The following is a 22,984-nucleotide window of genomic DNA, read 5'->3' as shown; positions in this document are numbered from 1 at the left end:
TATTTGAGGTGTTGCAGGGAATCTGTGGCAGTACCTTCATGGGGCCTGTGGCTTGGAAGCAGGCTTTGAGTATAGGGTGAGTAATCAGCTGCCATCTTGAGTGCGCCACGAGGACAAGTGTCTTAAAGCTGTATTCGAGACTTGGAACTCGTTCTGGGTAGATTGCTCTCAACTCCCTTCTTTAATGAGGTCAGGGATAACCCCCACCGGACCAGAGGCCGCTCTCTCGGTATGCCCGGCTGGGTAAGGTTCGGAGGATCGGCCGCCTCCTCTGCTAGGCTCCAGACTAGGCCCCAAGTGTCGTCCTTCGTCGGACACAAGCCAGCGAGAAATCTCTAGCCGTTTGCACACAATGGATCCCAGGGGTCTCAGGGTGTAGATTGTGAGCCTGAATGGGCTAATAAGCAGTAAATTAGGGCTTTTATGCGAGTAATGTGCAGGAGCCGATGTGGGTTGCGTCTGCTCAGCTCGGCAGTCAGGCCCCGCCCCCAAAGAGTAGACTTTATATACTTATATATTAATATGAGTCCATGTTTATTATTCCATTTTTTTTTAAAAAATGTTTACTGTTCCTCCTTACTACTTGTGGCTGTCCCCTGATCATCAATCATCTTTTTTTTACCATAATCATCTCTTTTTTTTTTTTTTTTTTTTGGCACCACAGATGGAACTCTGAATCACAAATCAGAGTAAATGGTTTAGAGTATTGTCTTTTTGGTTTGTTTTGTTATTCATCCACATAGAGTTTCTAAATACAGGATTTTGGACAAACTCACAGTAATCCAAAATTCTGACGAGCCATGAGATACTGAATACACATATCTGTCTACTTTTCATGGTAGGTTTAGTTTTGCAGACATTTTTCCTGTTAGCTAGATTTAACAATTAACAGCTTATATGGCATAAGCACAATTAACAGCTTATATATAAGCACAGGAGTCAAAACACAAAATTTGATTTCAGTTTGTCTTTTATGGTCATAAAGTAAATGTAGCATTGACACATTTGAAGTGTTTTTAAAATAATTGTCTGAGTTATATTTAAAGTGAACAAATGCTCCTAGATAAATATTTAGAATGCACCTGTCCTAAAATGCATGCCTTCATGTCACTTAATAGGACATACAATTTAATATATACACTGTCTAAGCCAAATTACAAGCAAATGTATAGTTACATAGTTAAATGTATAAGCATTATTTAAATATTACACATTTTTCATCTGCTTAATCCTAATTACTATGCTGTAGTAAAGACTACAACAATAGAGTCCATGGGCTATGTGTGTAGTAGTCAAATGTGAGGAAGCAGCATCCCACAACCAGGGCAGGACTGGGAACGAAAAGCAGCCCTGGAAAAAAATTATATACCAGCCCCATAATGTGTTGAGCCAGCATAGTGTTTAAATATGGAAACTGAAAAAAAGAATGTTAAAACTAAAAACTATTACTCAAACGTGAAAGAAAGCACTCATAGGGCTTCAAAATAAACCAAAGCGGATTTATTTTAAGCAGACGTGCATTTGCATATAATCAATGTTTCGGTCCAACCTTGACATAGTAAGAAAAGTTTGGTAATGCGACAAAATGTTGAATGTATGCTATTGCACAGTAGTAAAAAAAATATTTTGAAGTAAATAGAGTATGCTCTTCACTTTGGCTGTGATCATCAAACTTAATGATCTCAACCAATTCAATGCTTTTCAATAGGAGTATTACTTTACTGAGAGGGTAGTGGATGCATGGAATAGCCTACCAGTGGTAGAGGCTAACACTGCAAAGGAGTATAAGCATGCGTGGGATAGGCATAAGGCTATCCTAACTATAAGATAAGGCAAGAGACTAATAAAAGTATTTAGAAAATTGGGCAGACGAGATGGGCCGAATGGTTCTTATCTGCCGTCACATTCTATGTTTCTAAATTAGTTACAACAACAACAGATAAAAACAAAAAAGATAAAATAACAGAAGTCCTAATCAGTTACTCACTACCCAGGGGGTCTCTGGCAAGCATGATGGTGATTCACTTAAAATTAGATTTTGGCCCTTAGCAAGTACAATACACATTCCAATATTATTAGATATTAACCCTGTGGATTCACCTCAAGTTACCAAGCCTGGCCCATAGGTGGAGATGAGGTGTAAATATAGAAACAATAAGTGACCACCCCCTGGTGTTGCAGACCAACATCAATCCAAATGGAAACTTTTTGTTCTATCTCCTCTTGCACCGAAATAATAATTGCATCTATGAATTTGTTACCATTTTTCTATTCCATAGATATGTCATACTTCTTACTTGTGACCCAATATAGTGGACATCACAATCCCTTACCTTAAGTTACGCAAATCATGTTTAGGTTTGATTAGAAGATTGTGCTTGTCCCATTCTAAAAATAATAAAAATTAAGCTTCTTTATTAATCTGTGGGTAAGTATTAATGTTTCTTTTGATTATAATACTGTCACACAAGGGTTTTCTTGAAGGTTAATGGCCATTAACTTATAATAGAAATGAACTATCAATTAAGAGTTTCAGGCCATATGGTCGAAGTCAGTTAGTTTACATTGGAACTAGACATACAGGCAGCTCACATGTGGACTTTCACACATTGAAGAGAAGTTCTGTTGGAGTCCCAGCTTCAACGAGAAATTTGGGTTGTAAACCTTCTGGTATCCCATACAATCAAATTAACTCCTTTTGAAATTGACAATACCACCTCTACCAGGCAGCCGCAGCCAGTTTATCTATGTATTATACAAATCACACTATAGTGCAGAAATAGTGCAGAAATGAATTATGCATCCTTGGCATGACACTGGGCATTTGCATTCTCACCATGGTGCAGGAGGAAGCATTATTCTTCCTTCTTGTGTGCAGGCATCTACTGGATATGGTTATTGACTCCTCGATCATCAGGTATATGAGGAGACACTAGTTTTCCATTAATTAACTCTAAGCACCTTTGCCACTGCACATTAATGAGGGATGTAGGCAAGGGCAGCATCTCTATTGGGTAGACATAACTCTATGTTTAATCTTTCAACCATGTTACAACATATCCAGGGCTTTCCTATATGAATTGGTTGCTTGAAGAAAAAAAAAAGGCAGCTCAACAGAAGCCTTTGTCATATCAGTTAGGTCCTATAGTGGAAACATGTAGGGACTCAAATCTGCAGCTGTGAATTGTTCCAGGATCAGTAGAGGGTGAGAGGGGCTTCACAGGTCTCAAATTGTGATAGATCTCAATATGACCACCTCATGAGAATGGAATAGCCAGTAAAGCACGGAGATGGCCAGTTCGATGTTGGTGGTGGGGGAGAGAGATGGGGAGGCAGACCAGAATGATATCTGCAATTATGCCTTTGGGACAAAGAAACACTGGGTTATTCACTAAACAGTCGGACAAAATGACCGAATATTGACTGCAATGGCAAATCTCATACTGTATTTACTAAAGCCAAGTACATTCGGAGGCTTCAAAAAGTACCAGTTTTAAATTAATGTGTGACCAATTGCATGCAGTATGATGAAGATTTGCCAATGATTATTCACTTGCTCTCATGTTTTTTAAGTATTATTTGCCCACTGGCAGCACTAGCAAAAATGAAAAACTGTATGCCTAACACTTTAATTTCTCTCTGCCTCACATTCTCCCCATAACAAATAAAGGGGTAAAATAAAAAAATCCATTTACTTAATTCTACATGAGTTATTTTCTTTCCTATGGGAATTTTCTAGATGGTGGACATCCTCATGCAAAGTGTTAGGACGTTCAGCTTAGTTTCACAGAGAAAGTCTGGGAGACAGCCACTAGAAGATGTAAACATTGCATTCTCTGAAACTGCTTAACGGGACATGGACACTGCAACCAAACAACTTCAATGAGATGAAGTGGTGTGGGTGCCTTTAGTGTCCCTTTAGAGGACCACTCCACACCCATTACGCACTTGCTGAAATGCTTTATGGGTGAAGGGTATACCATTATAATGACAATTTATAGAAGTGCTGATTTCTGTGATTAGAAACACTTGCCTCACCCTCCTTCATTAACCTCCTTCTCAGACCTCAAATTAGATTGCTGTGCAGTGTGCACTCGCACACTGGGAGAGGTTTAGAGGCGTCTCAATAAGAAGCCTCTGATAGACTGTTTCGCAGTGAAGAGACTGTTAGCTTCTTCTGTTAGTCTCTTCTTCTTTTCAGATATATCCCCAATTAATATATGAATGACAGATGCATGCATGTATGTATGGGGGTATATCTACTAAACAGGGATTTCTACTTGTTTGCCCATTTGGTCAGTGGAGTGTCCCTTTAACCCCTTAAGGACACATGACGTGTCTGACACGTCATGATTCCCTTTTATTCCAGAAGTTTGGTCCTTAAGGGGTTAAAGGGAATAATACGCTGTATTCCTAACATTATAGTGAAACTGCAGGATTCTTCACTAGAGGCAGTCTTAACCTGCAAAGTAAGCACATCAGATTCTATAAAACGTCTATAAAAATGTTTTACATTGCAGGTTTAGGGGAACAGGCACACCGTTACGAACGCAGGTAGTCCGTATCGTTGTTTGTTCGTATGGTCCCGAATGGCTAAGGCTTAGTGATTATAGCCCACAGTCTGGAGCGCTGGTTCGTATGTTCCCAAGAATCAAAGTGCCACCTGAATCCAGCGGTTCATCAGTCACATACCCAAACATCAGTCGAGAATAGATAAACGGGTACAACAATATTTTATTATGCCACATACGGCTTTTATGCATAAAAGTCTTCTACATGGGAGTGAAAGCGCGGGAAAAGGGACCTTGTCTCTTTGTCTCCCAGGTATAGAACGCCCGCCCCACATGTAAGGGGTCTTCCACACCAAACGACCGGGGTCTTCATTCCAGAATTCTCTGTGCCTCAGAGCCAAGGCGTGGGAAAAGGGACTGTCTTTTTGTCTCCCAGGCACAGAAAAGCCAGCCAAAATAGCCAGTGCCCCAAAAAGGGTCCCCACCAACCTCAGGAACCCTCACAAAAGTACATTTCCCCAACCAGTCTCCATTTGTGAGGTTCCTGTGCAAAAACCATGCAAGGGCAGCGTCTCCTTTTGGGATTCGAATGCGCCCCCTGGTTGGTGTTTGTCTATAAGAAATGGTGGCCACCCAGGGGAGCACTCATTAATTACTTCCCTTGCAGTTTCACACTTATGTTACTGGTGTGAACATTCTAATTAATTGTGAGACGAATGGGTTCCGTTCATATCAACGCTCATGAACGGGGAAACAGAGCATAACCCATGAAAATCCAGGGGAAACACAATAATACAAGGGGAAAGTACATGAATGAACAGGGGTTTTGCCACGGGCACCATGTATGTAGTTTTGTCACACACACTGCACCCCAAGACCAATACAATGAGATGAAGTGGTCTGGGTGGCTATAGTGTCCCATTAACTTATGTGACCCTGTGCAGTATTATGACTGTAATGTAGTCCCTTCTCAAGTTCCTGGGACAATTCCTATAATCTGGTTTGTAATACAGAATTGCAGATCTCTTTTTTGAAGAAGCCTAGGTTACATGTTAGTGTTCAATGTTTTTTGTGTATTGCAATCTATCTTAATAAAGCATCTTTTCAGGTTACAGGACTTCCAAATCCAGATATAACATGGTACATGAATGGGAGACTAATTCAAGCAGATGACTTACACAAAATGATAGTTTCTGAAAAAGGTGTTCATTCATTCATATTTGAAGTAGTCCAAGCATGTGATGCTGGATTATATAAGTGCATAGCCACTAATCGTGCCGGGGAAGCATTTTTTAATTTACAGTTTGATGTACGTGGTAAGTAATATTTAAATTTTTATATATATATTTTTAAATAATTACATTAAATATAGGATAACTCATTTAGTATTTTTTTAAATAATTAATGCTTTTATTTGTGTTTTTTTTTTTTTTTACAAAAGTGAAAAGGGACATGCATATATTTGATTGTTATTAAGGGGATACTATAGGCACCTAGACCACTCCATCTCATTAAAATGGCCTGGGTACAGTGTCCCTGCCCCCCTTAGTCCGGCAATAAAAAACTGCAGTTTTTAAGTGATTGTCTACAGCAGTGGTACAGCATCAGTGAAAACCCTGTAGAAAGGCATTGCTTTTCTATTTGGAAGGCCTAATGCACTATCATTCTACTAGCATGTGCATTAGGTTCTCAATTGAATGATATCCAAGGAGGCAGGATGTGATTCAGTGCCAAAGGACATCCAAACCAACAGAAGAGTTTTAAGGGGGCCGCGATGGAAAGGGGACCAGAGGGCACTATAGTGTTAGGAATACAACTTTGTATTCTCAACACTATAGTTTTCCTTTTTTTTTAATAGTATACATTAAACATATCTCTATTATTGCTGTACATGTAACTGTATCTGTCTGTGACCCAGGAAACACAACACAGATTAAAAATATGTTTTTTTAGACCCATGTAGTGAGAGTTAAATTGTAAGCAACATTTTTAGGGAAAAAAAAAGTATAAAATGGCACTTTTCAGATTGGCAGGTTAAGGCATTAACAAATTAATGTAGAAACTCTAGAGATTTAAACGTATCTAGGAATTAGATGGGTCTCTAAAACAATTATGGGTATTTGAAAAGGGATGTTTTTGTTGATCTCTTAAAGGGCTACACCATCTAAAAACAAAGCAAAACAGTGTTTTAACAAAACACTGTTTTTGATTAGTTACCCTTACAGGCAAGGTGCCAACCAAAAGGGAAAAAAAAGAGAAAATGTTTAAATTAGCTTACATCACACACTGAGGCAAATTTCTCCCAGCAGTTATGTCCTCCTCCAGTGATGTCACTCCCCTTCACTGGAGTGGGGAGGTATGTCCTGGAGCACAGGATGTGAAGACAACTTCAAGAGAGAAGGAGGCCGTACCGGCATTGGTTATCTATTGCTGGCATGATTTGCGTGCTGACAAGAGACACCAAATAAGCACAGATTTAAAGGAACACTCCAATAGAAAGGTCCTTATCAATTTAGTAGATGAACCCTAATGAAATATACAAAAAAGGAGTATAAATTAGGGATAAAAAATTAGGGATACCAAAAATAAAGGACATAACATAATGCAAATATTGATTGGTATACGCATAAGGCACAATTTCTCAGTTGCACTCACAAGATTCCAATGTTGGAAGCGGCTTTATGGGTGCCACCCATGATGTTAAACAGGGGGCTATTCACAGAAGACAGTGGAGGGAAGTTCCAGCACACAGTAGAAAGCTTCCAAAAGATTTTCTCCAAAAGAGTATTTATTCGGTATAAAGGTAAAAAAAAGTTGCACAAAGTAATAAAAAAAACGTTCTTACACATTTCCTCCTTGTCCGAGGACTTCTTCAGGGACCCGTACAATATAAATCAATATACAAAGTAACACAGTGCAAAATACAGCTTACTAACCCTCTCCCACAGTTCCCCTTAAAAAGGGTTATCCCCCCCAACAGTTAATTGGTGGTGTCGTGGGTGTTTCCTCTTTTTTGATTGGCAGAGTAATATTCCCTTTCCGGCTGTCTTTATTTTTCTAAAATCGTTCGTATCGGTGTATCTGTATCTCAGACTTCCAACAACATGGTTGTGCGTGTCACACAAAGAGTAAAAATTGGAGTATGAGTTCCCACTAATGCTCAAAATATACTTAAATGAAATCTGATGTTAATCGTATGTCCTTTTATTCCATCAAATTGTAAACAACAAACAAAGTATACAATTTGATTGCGTACATATATTCAGTCATATTAATTACATATTACACCCTTGTCACCTATATATAAACCATGCAAATAATATGCTCATCATTGAATGGTTGCCGCATGGACATTCCAGCAGATAAACTACATAGTCCGTGTGGCAATCGATACAAGATTTTATGGGAAAGGACCTTCCTGTGGTGGTACTGAGAAAGTTGTTCGTTTTTTTCATGCTTTACATCTATTACAACCTTTAAAGCCTTCTACTTCTGTTTTAGATCTGAAATTCCTCTTAATTGCATAACTAGGAGCTAAATTAATTTTTAAGTTCTTATTTTTTTTTTTATAAATCAATGTTGGTCGTTCTGGTAACCACTCTCCCAGATTGAGAAGACTATTTTTGATTTTATGATGATCGTCATTATATTGGGTAATGAAGGCTTGTTTACATTTTTCTCCCGTTTCTCTTTTTATTGGGTGGTTAATTAGAAGATCATTTCTATTTTTCTTGGACATTATTTGGATCTCCTTTTCTATTTTTTTTATGTGAATATCCTTTTTGTACAAGTTTATTTTTTAATATGTTGTGCCTGTATATGGAAGTTTTGGACATGAGAACAGTTACGTCTCACTCGAGTCAGCTGCCCTTTCGTGATTCCTTTCAACCAAGGTTGATGGTGGCAACTATTTTTTGTGAACGTAACTGTTCCCGCCTGTTGGCTTGAAAAAGCATTTAGTTTTAATTTGACTTTCTTCACTAAATAAGGTGATATCCAAAAAGTTAATCTCATTCTTGTTTGACACCAGGTAGATTATAACTGTTATCATTCAAATACTATACGAAGGAGTTGAAATGTAAACTTGAACCCTTCCAAATTATAATCACGTCATCTATTTATCGCCGCCATAGGACCAGGTTCTCCCACCAGTCATGCCCCGACCACAAAAATAAATCCTCCCACCTCCTCATGTAGGTGTTGGCATAATTGGGGGGCAAACCTGGTTCCCATGTTGGCACCCCTTATCTGCAAGTAAAAATAATCCTCAAATATAAAATAATTATGTTCCAAGATGAATCATATTCCTCTCAAGATGAATGTTTTCAAATCACGTTGGGTATCTTTATCTTGACACATGCAATGGTTGACAGCCTCCAGTCCAAGATCATGGCTAGTTACTGTATACAGTTAGGCCACATCTAATGTGGCCCAACTGTATTCCCACAACCATTAAATATTTTCTAATTCCTGTGAAAAGGCCTTAGTGTTCTTTGTATATGATAGAGCTTGTTGAGCGTATTTCTGTAAATAAAAATCTATAAAAGCTGACAAGTTTACAGTGACTGAGTCAATGCCGCTGATAATAGGGCACCCAGGTGGAAAAAAACTATTTTTGTGAATTATGGTGATAAAATTAAAAATTGGAATAACTGGAAAAGTACCAAAATTATTTTTTAAAATTACTTATTTTTCTTCTGCCAAGATTAAAAATTCTTTCAATTCTTTGTTGTAGATTTGTGTGGGATCCTTATCCAATTTTTGTATGTTTTTTTATCACCCAAAATGTTGAAAGCCTCTTTAATTACAATGTTTTCTCTTGAAGATTTTCTTTAAGGCTAGTTGTTCTCCTCTGATTAAGTTTTGTTTTTTTCTCAGTTTATTTCTAATCTGATTAAGTTTGTTTTTTTCTCAGTTTATTTCTAATTTGATGATTACCTGCAATTTAAAAAATATATATATTTTTTGCACCATATGTTCAAAGGTTTCCAAATGAGATCCCTTGCTCTGTACAGGAAAGAAGTTGGACCCTGGTTTAAATTTATAATCTGAAGCATCCAGACTGTAGAAGTTTTTTTCCCTTGGGGGAATGGGGAATTTTAAAAAATGTTTTTTTAATTGTCATTGACCGAATACATTTTTTAAGGTCTATATATAAATTGAAGTCATTTGCCTCCTGATTCGGGGCAAACCTCATTCCTTTATCTAGCAAGTTAATTTCTTGGTCAGTCAATTCAACCCTGCTAGATTAATAATTCCCTTTTCTGTTTCTTTTGGTTGAAGTTATTCCCTTTTCTGGTAGTTGGCATGCTCCTCCAACATCTTTCTCTTCTGTGATGAGTCCGTGCGTAGGGGGAAGAAACGGTTTGGATGTTCCCATCTCTATTCCCTGGGCCAGAAGTAATTTGTAATATTTTTTTCTTTTTGGACTCTTGTTCTCCCTATAACATTTCCCTCTTTTGATGTATTTCTTTTGTTCTCTAGATTACTTGTAACTGCATGTTCATAAGTATCAAATACTCTTTCCTCTCTTTTAGGAGATCTGTGTCTATAATTAGAATGAGGTTGTCTATTCGTTGGTGTTTGATTAACACTTCTAGGAGGTTGGTTTGATCTAGTATTGAATCTTTTTTGTTTATCCCTTTCTGAAATATTTTTTTTTCTATTGTTTATATGAGTTTTAAAAGGTAATTTTTTACATGTCAAGTTGGATCTTTTTTGTAATGTTCTATTCTTTGTAGCAAATATATTACTAAGTTTGTCTTCATTATCTCTCTTATATTTGCCATTTTTGTATCTGCAATTTTTTCATCTAGATGTTTTAACCTTTTATGCATCAATTCATCTGTCTTTGAATTCCTGATCTTATATGTTTATTACTGTATATGTTTCTAATTCTTTTAGTTCCTGTTCTAACTGTTCTTTGCTTTCTCTTGAAAATTTAACAATAAGCTCCATCAATTGGAATGAACAGTTATACAAATGTCATCCCATTTTTCAAGAAATTCATCATTATCAAGTCCAAAAGCTGGAGTTTTCTCAACTCATAAACCCCTAGGAATTAATCCTTCTTTTATATAATTACCTAAAAAAGCTATCTCCCACCATTTTTTAGTTTCAAGGTCTAGTAGCTTTTCTTTACATCTAAAATATTTATGTAAACCATCTAGGTGTTTTGGTTTTTCCATATCTTTAAATATAAGTTCAAATCTCTGGGATCTAGCTTTTTGTATCCTTTGTAGATAGTTAGTATTGTCTGCCATTTAGTAGATAAGTACAAATATAGGTATGTATAGCAGAAATTGGGATAGAACAAAAAATTACCATAAAATATTTTATCGATTGCCACAATGTACGATTGGACTATATAGTTTATCTGCTTGAATGTCCGTGCGGCAAGCAATGTATAGGTCGAACAACACTTTTATTAAAAATCTGTCTATTAGAACAGATTAAGAATATTAAAAAGAGACTAATGACACACTCTCTTCCAGTACACTGCAATAGCTGTCCAGATTTTCACCTAAAAGGTCTACAGTGTGTTGGGATTGAAAAAAATCTTACCACACTGGAGAGGGGGCAATAGAAAGAGGAAACTGGCAAAAGGAGAAACCTACTGGATACACCAACTTCAGACACTGAGCCCAAAAGGACTCAATGTCGATATAGATCTAGTGTGTTTCTTAAACTAATATGGGTATCTTTTATATGTATCTCTGCTTTTTCCCTTGCTATCGACACTTCATGTATACAGAGTTTTCTCATAATTTCCTATAACAGGGGTAGGCAACCTACGGCACTAGTGCCATGCACGGCACTCGAGGTGTCTTTGCACGGCACTCAAGGCTGCTAGAGTCAAACAGGCTCTGGCCTATCAGGAGTCCCAGTAAAACTTTAGATATCTGCTAATCCGAAAAGGTGGTGAAGGACAATCCTCAATTTATGCATTGCAGCACGTAGAGGTAGTGATCTCAGATTACTTCCTCCCAGCACTTGTGAATAGGAAGCCACACTGTAGTAGAGCAGCTCGCAGTTGCTGTTGCAGCTCCTGTCCTTGACATGTACCTGGCTGGACTAGTCCCCACTGGAACCCAGGGAAGTCACCCACACTGCTAGATATACACAGAAATGCAGAATAACCCTCCCCTCATACAAATAATATGGACAGCCCACACACAAACATACACACAATCCGCACAAACGAAACACCACTAACAATCCACATACATGCACACAACCCCACATGCAATACCCCAAACAGCCCCCACACACTACCAAACACACACTTTGACATATCCATTCACACACACATACAATTCCACAAGCAGCACCCATACACAGCTTACATTCATATGTATCATACACAATACCATAAACTACTCATGAACATAAACAATATAATAGCTCATATACGCAGGGCCGTCTTTAACGAGGGGCAAACTGGGCAGCTGCACCGTGAGCCCTGCTGGCCTCAACTATTTCTAACCCTCTGGCTGGTAATCTGCACAAAGGACCACCCGCTGGGCTTCTGTCAGCAGGGACCCGGTCACACGCTGAGGTGCTTTAACAGCGCGAGCGGGCCCCTTGCTTTTCGGCAGCAGGCTGGGAGGATGTGATGGCCACGCATCACTTCCTCCCACAAAGAGAGGAGCGTGCAGGAAAGAAGAGTAGGCAGATTGGAGGGGGCTGGCCAAGAGCTCTAGACCCCAACTCCCAACTCCCAACGCCTTCAGCCACCAGCAGGAAAGGTAGGAAACTGGAGGGTGAGTTTTAAAGTGTATGTCTGTGTCAGTATGTCTGTCAGTGTGTGTGTGTGTCAGTATGTCTTTGTGTGTCAGCATGTCTTTGTGTGTCAGTATGTCTTTGTGTGTGTCAGTATATCTGTGTGTCAGTATGTTTGTATGTCAGCATGTCTGTGTGTATGTCAGTATGTCTCTGTGTGTGTCAGTATATCTGTGTGTGTGTGCGCTTGCAATCATGCCAACACCACATACAAACATATTCCACAAAAACACACAAAAACTGCTTAGTGTTAAATACAGACCTGCAAATATGAGTAAATGGTAGAGCTCCAGCTGTCAATGCATTTCTGGAGTTGCACGACAGATGGGGATCTACCTTTGAATCACCCGTGCAACAGGGAGACCGCCAAGAATTCTTGCACCTCTCTACTTTAGGTCCGCCACTGTGTTGAGGTGGAGGACGTGATTGCATGCCTGGGAAGGGGGGACAGGGTCCAGGGGCTCTAAGCAAATGCTTTGCCCAGGGTCCAGTCATTATTAAAGACAGACCTGCATATATACGTACAAATACAACGATACAAAGCAATTACAGTAAAAATAACACAAGCAGAATACGGCAGCATACACACCTCGATTTATAAAAAAAATAGGACCGGCACGCTACGGGATATCACAATCCTATATCGGCACAGTGCTGCTAAAAGGTTGCCTACCCCTGTCCTATAACATTATTTATTAGTTCCAAATGGATACATTTTATGAACTTGCCAAAAAAGAGACCATTTAAAAATAAAAAAACAAATGACGTCTTTGAGAGTTACTAATGTCATGATCTTTGGTTACTATATTACATTCTATAATATGGACACTTGATAGGTATGGAAAGAAAGATAAAAAATATTATCATGCACCTTCACCAAAAATTATTATTAAAATTAAACTTATAAGTGAAAATGATACTTCATAAAAAAGTCCTTTATTTCACAATAAAGGACCTATAACAATAATGATTTTATATATAATTTATGTAATTTTTTAAATCCCAATATATTATATACATGGCAAAAGTCACACATTCCCCTTCCTTTTGGAAATGATGAGGGAAATGTACCTTGAATATCTGTACATTCAATGATGAGCATAATTTTTGCATAGTTTATATATAGGTGACAAGGGTGTAATATTTTATTGGTTGGACTGAATATATGTACACAATCAAATCATGCACTTTGTTGTTTTTAATTTGATGGAATGAAAGGACATAAGATTAACATCAGATTTCATTTAGGTATACGTTGAGCATTTTCCCCTGGAGAACACTAGGGGAAACTCATACTTCCATCTTTACTCTTCGTGTGACATGCACAACCATGTTGGCGGAAGTCTGAGATGGAACGCACGGAAGTGCGTCACGATGATACAGAAACACCGAAACTAACAATTTTAGAAAAATGTAGACAGCTGGAAAGGGAACATCACTCTGCCAATCCAGAAGAAAGAAATAGGAAACTCCCACAACACCATCAATTAACTTTTGGGGGATAGCCCTTTTTAAGGGGGACTGTGGGAGAGAGTTAGTAAGCTGTATTTTGCACTGCATTACTTTGTATATTGATTTATATTCTACGGGTCCCTGAGGAAGTCCTCGGATGAGGACGAAATGCGTAGGACCATTTTTAAAATTACTTTGTGCAACTTTTTATACCTTTATACCGAATAAATACTCTTTTGGAATTGTCTTCAGTGAATATCCCACTGTTTTGTGGGTGGCACCTATAAAGGTGCTTACTACATTGGAATCTTGTGAGTGCAACTGAGATATTGTGCCTTCTGTGTATACCAAACAATATTTGCACTATGTTATGTTAGTGAACCACTGCACATACTCAAGGCACCAAGTACCATAACCTCTTTCACAGAAATGGTTATGGGGCTTGGATTAACCCTTTAAGGCCATGCTTATTGAAATAAATGCATAAGGAAACCATATATCAAGAGTAAAATGAAAGGACGTGAGAGGAAAATAATCATATTAAACCAGAAGTAGTTGACATTAATAACGAAAACAACAAGACCAGTAAGTAAACTGTACACGTATATATAGAGGAAATTACAAAAACATGGTAGTGTAAAAGTATGTAGAAGTAAATGAAAAATCAACAAATCAGAAAGAAAAAAAAATAATCAAGAAGCTAAGATACAACCAGGGGTTTCACTGTCGTCCTAAGCTTTCTCTGCCAGTAGGGACCAGTTTTCTTTTTGCCGCACATACCGCAGTTGACAGGTAGTGGAGCTCTTTTTTGTAATTTTATAGATATATCTAAGGTACAGCTAATTTTATAGATACATCTAATAAAACTATAAAGTGTATGACCATGTATTATTACAAGGATACTTGTAATTGTGTTTTTGTTTTTTTATCAATTAGCTCAAGAATACAAAATACCTCCGTACTTTATCAAGAAACCAGCAGCAACAAGAGCATATGAAGGAGACAATGTACAAATGGAATGCCAAATCCGTGCAAGTCCACAACCTAACATATTGCTGAAAAAAAATAATGAGATGCTCCAGTACAATACAGACAGAATAAGGTATAAGTTGATAGATATTTCGTCTCTACCTATACATGCATATTGTTACAGTCTTCGTGTGAAACCCATTCTACTGGTGACAAATGTTTCACTGCTCAGCTAGTTTTGTAATGTTTCTATTATATTAGTCCAGAGTTGGCCTCTATCACACAGACTGGCTTTCTCTGTTGACGTTACAATTTTACATGCAGCTAGCATATGCTATACTACCCATCCCTTGTCCCTTTCATAGGCGTGCACAGCCTATTGCATTAGGGTGTGCACCCTAAAGCACAAGCACACGCCGCATATATATATATATATATATATATATATATGTGTGTGTATGTATGTATGTATGTATGTATGTGTATATATATATATATACACATATATACACACATACACACACTGCTGTGTGTGTGTGTGTGTGTGCTGTGTGAGGGTGCTGTTAGTGTGATGTGTGTGTGACGGTGCTGGTAGTGTGCTATGTGGGTGAGGGTGTTTGTGTGTGCGCGCTTGTGAGGGTGCTGTTAATGTACTGTGTGTGAGGGTGCTGTTTGTGTGTGTATGTGTGTGTGTGTGCGCGCTTGTGAGGGTGCTGTTAATGTACTGTGTGTGAGTGTACTCGTAGTGTGCTGTGTGTTTGTTTGTGAGGGTACGGTTAGTGTGCTGTGTGTGTGTGAGGGTGCTGTTAGTGTGCTGTGTGTGAGGGTGCTGTGTGTGGGTGCTGTATGTATGTGGGTGCTGTATGTATGTGGGTGCTGTGTATGTCTGTGGGTGCTGTATGTGTGTGGGTGCTGTATGTGTGTGGGTGCTGTATGTGTGTGGGTGCTGTGTGTGTGTGGGTGCTGTATGTGTGTGGGTGCTGTGTATGTGTGTGGGTGCTGTGTATGTGCGTGGGTGCTGTATGTGTGTGGGTGCTGTATGTGTGTGGGTGCTGTGTATGTGTGTGGGTGCTGTGTATGTGTGTGGGTGCTGTGTATGTCTGTGGGTGCTGTGTATGTCTGTGGGTGCTGTGTATGTCTGTGGGTGTTGTGAGGGTGATTGTGGGGGTGGAGGTGGGGGTACATTACTTGCTATCCCCCCTCCCTTCTTACCTTTTGTAGGGAGGAGGGATCCTTGCTGCTGCTGATTCCATCCCTGGTGGTCCAGTGGAGATTCACTCTTGCGAGATTTGAGCGTTGCCGTGGCAACGCTCATATCTCGCGAGAGGAACCCGGCGGAGCTGCCGGCAATAGCTCCGCCGGGTCCTCTCCTGCCTCCCTCCCTGCATGTGGGTCAGTGGGGAGGAAGGCTGAGAGCAGAGCCGGCGCTCGGATAGCGCCGGCTCTGCATGAGCCGACAGGTGAGATCCTGAGATCTCCCCTGCCGGTCTCAATATACATAGGCGTGCCGCGGGATTAGGGTGTGCCCAGGCACACCCGGCACACCCCGTGCGCACGCCTATGGTCCTTTTTGATGTAAATGATCAATTTGTGAAGGATACAATGTTGCCAAAATATTTTCTTATAATTATACATATATTATAAGCATCTTTAAAAATGTAAGAGCTTATTTTCTTGAAGGTGTGTTTTCACATGTTTTGAGACCAATCTCATTTATTTTTAGCTTTTCTGTAAAATAAATTAGTGGTAACAATTTCCTCATAATTTTTATGTATTTTGTAAAGGGACAGTCCATATACACTAAATGAACAACCATAACAAAAAAATGTTTTAATTCACGTTTCAGTAGATTTCCCCCATGAAAACATGCAGGCATTTTTTAATTTTTATTTTTTTATATGTGGTATATCTAAAAACAGCTTGCAAAAGCTGCAGATCTCTTTTCTGAATCCTTTGCAGGCCCCTCCCCCCTTCTTTAAACCCAGCCCAGACTTTCTGCAGCTGTTCAATCATAGACTTTCCAGTGCAGCTTTGCAAGGCAGATGGTCTGTAAAATTGTGTGCCTCTCAAGTTTAGCAACATGGAGCTAACCAAATCAGGAAGAAACAAGACCGGTTGTCTGATTGAAATGTACTCTAAATGTTCTAAATGGCAGATTTTCTCTGATTCTGCTTTGTGAATAGAAGTTGGCTGTATGCCCCAATAAAATAACCTTTGGATGATAATACTTGAGATAACTGGGTGATCAAAGTATCAAAGTATCCCCTCTCATAATATTGTAAAGTGCTACGGAATCTGTTGGCGCTATATAAATGGCAATAATAATAATAATAATAATAATAATAATAATAATAATAATAACATCACTAGTAGAATAACCTGTATCTAGTGATGTATTAAGGTTTAGCTATACCCTAGGCCAAGTCAAATGTGGGCACACAAACAGATATAGACATGCACCAAATGTATTTTTATAACAATCTGATTTATTTGTTTTTAGACAACATTTGCCATCGTAGGCCTTGGCTAAGACTAGACCTAAATACAGCCATGCTATCAACATAATATTAATATAGGTATTTATATTTCTAGGTTGATTCAAGACAGTAATGGATTAGTCTATCTTTTTATTTATAATGTGAAAAAGTCAGATGATGGATGGTATACGATATCAGCTGTAAATGAAGCAGGAATAGCAACCTGCCATGCTCGTCTTGATATTGGAAGTAAGTATGGGACCAGTTGTTAAAGTATTACATGTATAACAGTATCTAGAAATGTAAAATGAATAGAACAGCTTGAGCATCAGAAAATAATGCAGGTCCTGTTTCAAAGATAGAAAAAAAAAATACATTAGCACACAGTGCTGGCCCAAGACATTTTGCTACCTGGGTCCAAGAATGAAATGCTCCCCCCCAACCAAAACAATGACCACCAAAACACACCAACATCTGTTATGCAGATTATATAGTGAATACAGTGTCTGTTTGTGTATTGTATGCAGTGTGTGTATGGAATGCATTGTGTGAGTGTGTATAGTGGATGCAGAGTGTGTAGTGAATTTAATGTATGTGAGTCCTAAATGCAATGTTTAAGGTTGTGTATTGTGCAATGTGTGTGGATATGAGATTTTCAGACTGTGGTGGATGCTCTATTCGAGTGTCCAGGGAGGTCTCCATCTCAGTATGCTCAGGTTGGTGAGTGTGAGCGTCGGAGCGCGTGGTTTCCATGGGAGCAGTTATGGGTTGCGTGGGCCTTTGTAGCATAGCCCCGATATCCCTGCTGTCTGCCGCAGGTTGTGGTCACTGTGAGCGGCAGCCCATGGCTGGCAAGTGGGCAGGTGGATCAGACTACACAGGGGAAGCTTCTTCCCAAGCTCTTCTCACCACAGTGCCGCTAAAGAATGCCTCCAGGCCTGGAAGTGTCAGCGTGGAGTAGGCCCTGTTTTTCTGCCCAGGTTTAGGCTGGTTATGAGCCGCAACGATGGCATCTATCGCTGCAGGATGTGTCGAGTAGTCTTTCTGGTAACTTTTTGGAGCTGGATGAGATATTCCATGGATTATGGCTTTTGCCGAGGAGCATGCAAGAATGGCGTCTGTTCAGGTGGATGGTTAAGCTCTGCCCCCAATTTTCTCTCTTTTTTTAACTTGAAAATATTTCACATGAGAAACAACAAGTAAACAGTTTACAGAGGACATAAGATGTTTTTATTTTTTGGGGGGAGGGGTGGGGGAGTCAAAATTAAAATATGTATGGAATTTAAGTAAAGGCATGTGGGTATAGATACCTGCTATGCTCTTATATAATTACACACACTGTTGAGTTACAACATTTAACTATAAAGCGCTTCTTTTCTAGACTAACACTCTTCTCTGTAAAAGTGATAGTATAACTTATTTGTGAACTCTTTGTGAACTCTTATGAATTATTTTTAAACTCTAAAGCATTATATGATATAGAGTTTATTCACTGCCTTGGCAATTGTGAACAATTGGCAGGGCAATTTTTACATTAGGCCAAAATGGCTCAATTGGAAAACAAAATCAGATTATTTCTTACTTTTTTATAGTTCTTGGTTTAGTCAATAAATACTGATACCAGATTAATTATTTAAACCTAGGAAAAAACAAACAAGTATTTTCTTCCTAAAAAAAACCCCACGAAGGTGGGAAGGTATGTTTAATAATTCATGATGCAACATTTGATCAGAATTATTATGCCATTTTACTTCACATTTTCAAGTTTTATTTTCAGAATTTTGGAAATTTAAGGTTTGTGTTCATCTTTAAAGTGGCACTCTAAGCACCAAAACAAATTTAGCTTAATTAAGTGGCTTTGGTGTATAGATCTTTCCCTTGCATTCTCATTGCCCAATTCTCTGCAATTTAGGAGTAAAATCACTTTATTTTTGCTGCTCAAGCCACACCTGACTGGATGAGACTCACACAATCTCCCTCACACAAAACTTCCTGAAAAGGTCTAACATTCTTCGCTTTCATCCTTTCACAGTGTGCTTAATATAGAATTTCTTATGTCCCGCTCTGTTAATAACCTGGAAGCCTTTAAATACAATTTTTTTTGGGGGGTGGCGCCTACCCTCCGATGTAGACGGACGCACAACTTGGAGGCTTCTCAGACTGGAGTGCTTCAAAAGTTAATATAAGCACTGCATGGCACCCAAAGCAGACACCAACAGACCCCCAAGTGCCTAGGAACATCAATCACCCTGCAAGGCATGCGTGGCGGCAAAAAAAAGAAATAAATAAAAATCGAAGTCCGGGTTGGCGGTGGCTCCCATCTTCCGTGCCAGGCCCGACAGGGACAAGCCACGTGCGGACAACTAGGCCTCAAACTCCGACTTCGATATCAGTTGGGCGAGGCAACTCCCCGATACCTCACCCCTCAACAGGGAAGACTTATTACATCTATCAGCTGACATCAAATCTCACCTGGCTACAGAACTGATGAAGCACTTAGCCCCAATAAAGGGAGGCCTAGCAGATCTGTCCAGGAGAACGCATGAGACAGAAGACAAAATGGAAGAAGTGATCACCACCTCCAATGCACATGAAACCACATAACAAGAACTCAAAGAACAACTTACCTTACTTAAAGAAGCCCAAGAAGATCTTAACAACAGATCACGGTGGAACAATATCTGGACAAAGGGGCTCACGGAATCCGTGATGCCCAAAAATCTGACAGCCACTCTGCAAGAAGCAATAGGGTCCCTACTGACAGACATCCCCCCAGAGGAGTTGCTCTTGGATAGAGCTCTACGCAACCCGGCTATCAGCCCCTCTCAGCCAAGGGACATCATAATACGCCTTTTTTACTTCCACACAAAAGAAGCCATGATGAGAGCAGTGCATGACTCGCCCTTTCAGATCAATGGCCCCCGATGCAATTGTTTCAAGACTTGGCCTATACAACGCTGTGCAAGAGGCACAAACTGTGACCCATCACTTCAATTCTTCAACAGCGCAGGATCCAATATTCCTGGGGAGACCTCTTCAAACTTACAGTTAGAAGAGATAACCAGACTCACATCCTCACTCCGCCGGCAGACACCCATAGATTCTTGGGACGTCTGGGCATAACAGACATCCCACCAGAGGTTCCCCCTGCTACTCCTGGACCGCAGCCGATTCCCCATCGCTTGGAACCGCTACCCTCCAGATCAACCCGACCCGCAAGACGCCAAACGCCTTACCAACCCACTGATAGTGGACTGAGCAAGACGGAGATCCCCATTAGCCCACTACTCCATGAACTTCCACCTCCCGACCCATCTGCCAGTGCAACCAGACTTAGCAGGAACTGAACACCCACTTACTCTCCACGAGACCAACCCTGGATTACCCACTTCCAAGTGAACGCAACAACCCTCGGGATTATTGCACTTCAATACTCCTAGTCATAGGCGTGCGCAGCCTATTGCATTAGGGTGTGCACCCTAAAGCACAAACATACGCCGTGTGTATATGTATTTTTATATATACATACACAAACATATAAAAATATATACATACATACATACACACACACACACATATATATACAAATATACATGAGGTGCAGTGTCTGTGGTTGTGAGGGGTGCAGTGTGTAAGGGGTGCAGCATGTAAGGGGTGCTGCGTGTGTGATTGCGAGGGATGCACTGTGTCAGTGACAGGGGGAATGGGGTGGAGTGGCAGTGACATGGGGTAAAGGGGGCGGAAGGGCAGTGACAGGGGTAGAGGAGCAGTGACTGGGGGTAGAGGAGCAGTGACAGAGGATAGTGGGGTTGGAGGGGCAGTGACAGGGGGTTCAGGAGCAGTGACAGGGAGTAGATGGGCAGTGACAGGTGGAAGGGGGTGGAGAGGCAGTGCATAGGGTAACGGGGGTGGAAGGGCAGTGACAGGGGGTTGGGGAGTGGAGGAGCAGTGACAGGGTTGGGGGGCGGAGGGGCAGTGACAGGGGTGGGGGAGGAGCAGTGATGGGGTAGAAGAGCAGTTACAGGTAGTAGAGGGGGTGGAGGGGCAGTGACAGGTGGTAGAGGAGCAGTTACATCATGGTGGAACAATATCTGGACAAAGGGGCTCACGGAATCCGTGATGCCCAAAAATCTGACAGACACTCTGCAAGAAGCAATAGGGTCCCTACTGACAGACATCCCCCCAGAGGAGTTGCTCTTGGATAGAGCTCTACGCAACCCGGCTATCAGCCCCTCTCAGCCAAGGGACATCATAATAAGCCTTTTTTACTTCCACACAAAAGAAGCCATGATGAGAGCAGTGCATGACTCACCCTTTCAGATCAATGGCCCCGGATGCAATTGTTTCAAGACTTGGCCTATACAACGCTGTGCGAGAGGCACAAACTGTGACCCATCACTTTAATTCTTCAACAGCGCAGGATCCGATATTCCTGGGGACAAAAGTTGGGGCAGGGGATAGTGACAGGGGTTGGGGGTAGAGGGGCAGTGACAGGAGTTAGGAGGTGGAGGGGCAGTGACAGGGGGTAGAGGGGCAGTGACAGGGGTTGGGGGGGTGGAGGGACAGTGACGGGGGTAGAGGGGTAGTTACAGGGGTTAGGGGGTAGAGGAACAGTGACAGGGGTTAGGGGGTGGAGGGGCATTGACAGGGGGTAGAGGGGCAGTGACAGGGGTTCGGGGGTGGAGGGGAAGTGACAGGAGTTGGGGGGTGGAGGGACAGTGACAGGATAGAGGGGTAGTGAAAGGGGATAGAGGGGTAGAGGGGCAGTGACAGGGGTTAGGGGATTGGAGGGGCAGTGACAGGGGGTAGAGGGGCAGTGACAGGGGTTCGGGGGTGGAGGGGAAGTGACAGGGGTTGGGGAGCTGGAGGGACAGTGACAGGATAGAGGGGTAGTGACAGGGGATAGAGGGGTAGAGGGGCAGTGACAGGGGTTAGGGGGGATGGCAGTTACAGGGGCTAGGCGGGTAGAGGGGCAGTGAAAAGGGGTAGAGAGGCAGTGACAGGGGTTAGGGGATTGGAGGGGCAGCGACAGGGGGTAGAGGGGCAGTGACAGGGGTTGGGGGAGTGGAGGGGCAGTGACAGGGGTAGTAGAGGGGTAGTGACAGGTGATAGAGGGGTAGAGGGGCAGTGACAGGGGATAGAGCAGTAGAGGGGCAGTGGCAGGGGCTAGGGGGTAGAGGGGCAGTGACAGGGGCTAGGCGGGTAAAGGGGCAGTGAAAAGGGGTAGAGGGGCAGTGACAGGGGTTAGGGGATTGGAGGGGCAGTGACGGGGGTAGAGGGGCAGTGACAGGGGATGGGGGGGTGGAGGGGCAGTGACAGAGGGTAGAGGGGTAGTGACAGGGGATAGAGGGGTAGAGGGGCAGTGACAGGGGATAGAGCAGTAGAGGGGTAGTGGCAGGGGCTAGGGGGTAGATGGGCAGTTACAAGGGGTAGAAGGGCAGTGACAGGGGTTAGGGGGTTGGAGGGGCAGTGACAGGGGGTAGAGGTGCAGTGACAAGGGGTAGGGGGGAGGAGGGGCAGTGACAGGTGGTAGAGGAGGAGTTACAGGGGATAGAGGAATAGTAACAGGGGTTGGGGTAGAGGGTTAGTGGCAGGAGTTAGGGGGTGGAGGGGCAATGACAGGGGCTGGGGGGTGGAGGGGCAGTGACAGGGGGTAGAGGGGTAGTGACAGGGGGTAGAGGGGCAGTGACAGTGGATAGAGGGGCAGTGACAGGGGTTAGGGGGGTAGAGGGGCAGTGACAAGGGGTAGAGGGGCAGTGACATGGGGTAAGGGGGGTGGAGGGGCAGTGACAG

General features: G+C 41.5%; 1 protein-coding gene across 1 annotated transcript in view; it reads left to right on the top strand.

The window, feature by feature from the left end:
• MYOT (myotilin) overlaps positions 1 to 22,984 on the top strand; it is a 107,551-nt gene that overhangs the window by 75,458 nt on the left and 9,109 nt on the right. Inside the window, exons 7-9 of the mRNA XM_063447512.1 lie at positions 5,620 to 5,827; positions 14,682 to 14,847; positions 17,307 to 17,440. Of these exons, the coding sequence (XP_063303582.1) occupies positions 5,620 to 5,827; positions 14,682 to 14,847; positions 17,307 to 17,440 (508 nt within the window). The remainder of the gene's footprint in view (positions 1 to 5,619; positions 5,828 to 14,681; positions 14,848 to 17,306; positions 17,441 to 22,984) is intronic.

This window comes from Pelobates fuscus, chromosome 3, assembly GCF_036172605.1.
Source record: "Pelobates fuscus isolate aPelFus1 chromosome 3, aPelFus1.pri, whole genome shotgun sequence".
Taxonomy (NCBI): Eukaryota; Metazoa; Chordata; class Amphibia; order Anura; family Pelobatidae; genus Pelobates; species Pelobates fuscus.
This window is presented reverse-complemented; position numbering and strand designations above follow the sequence as displayed.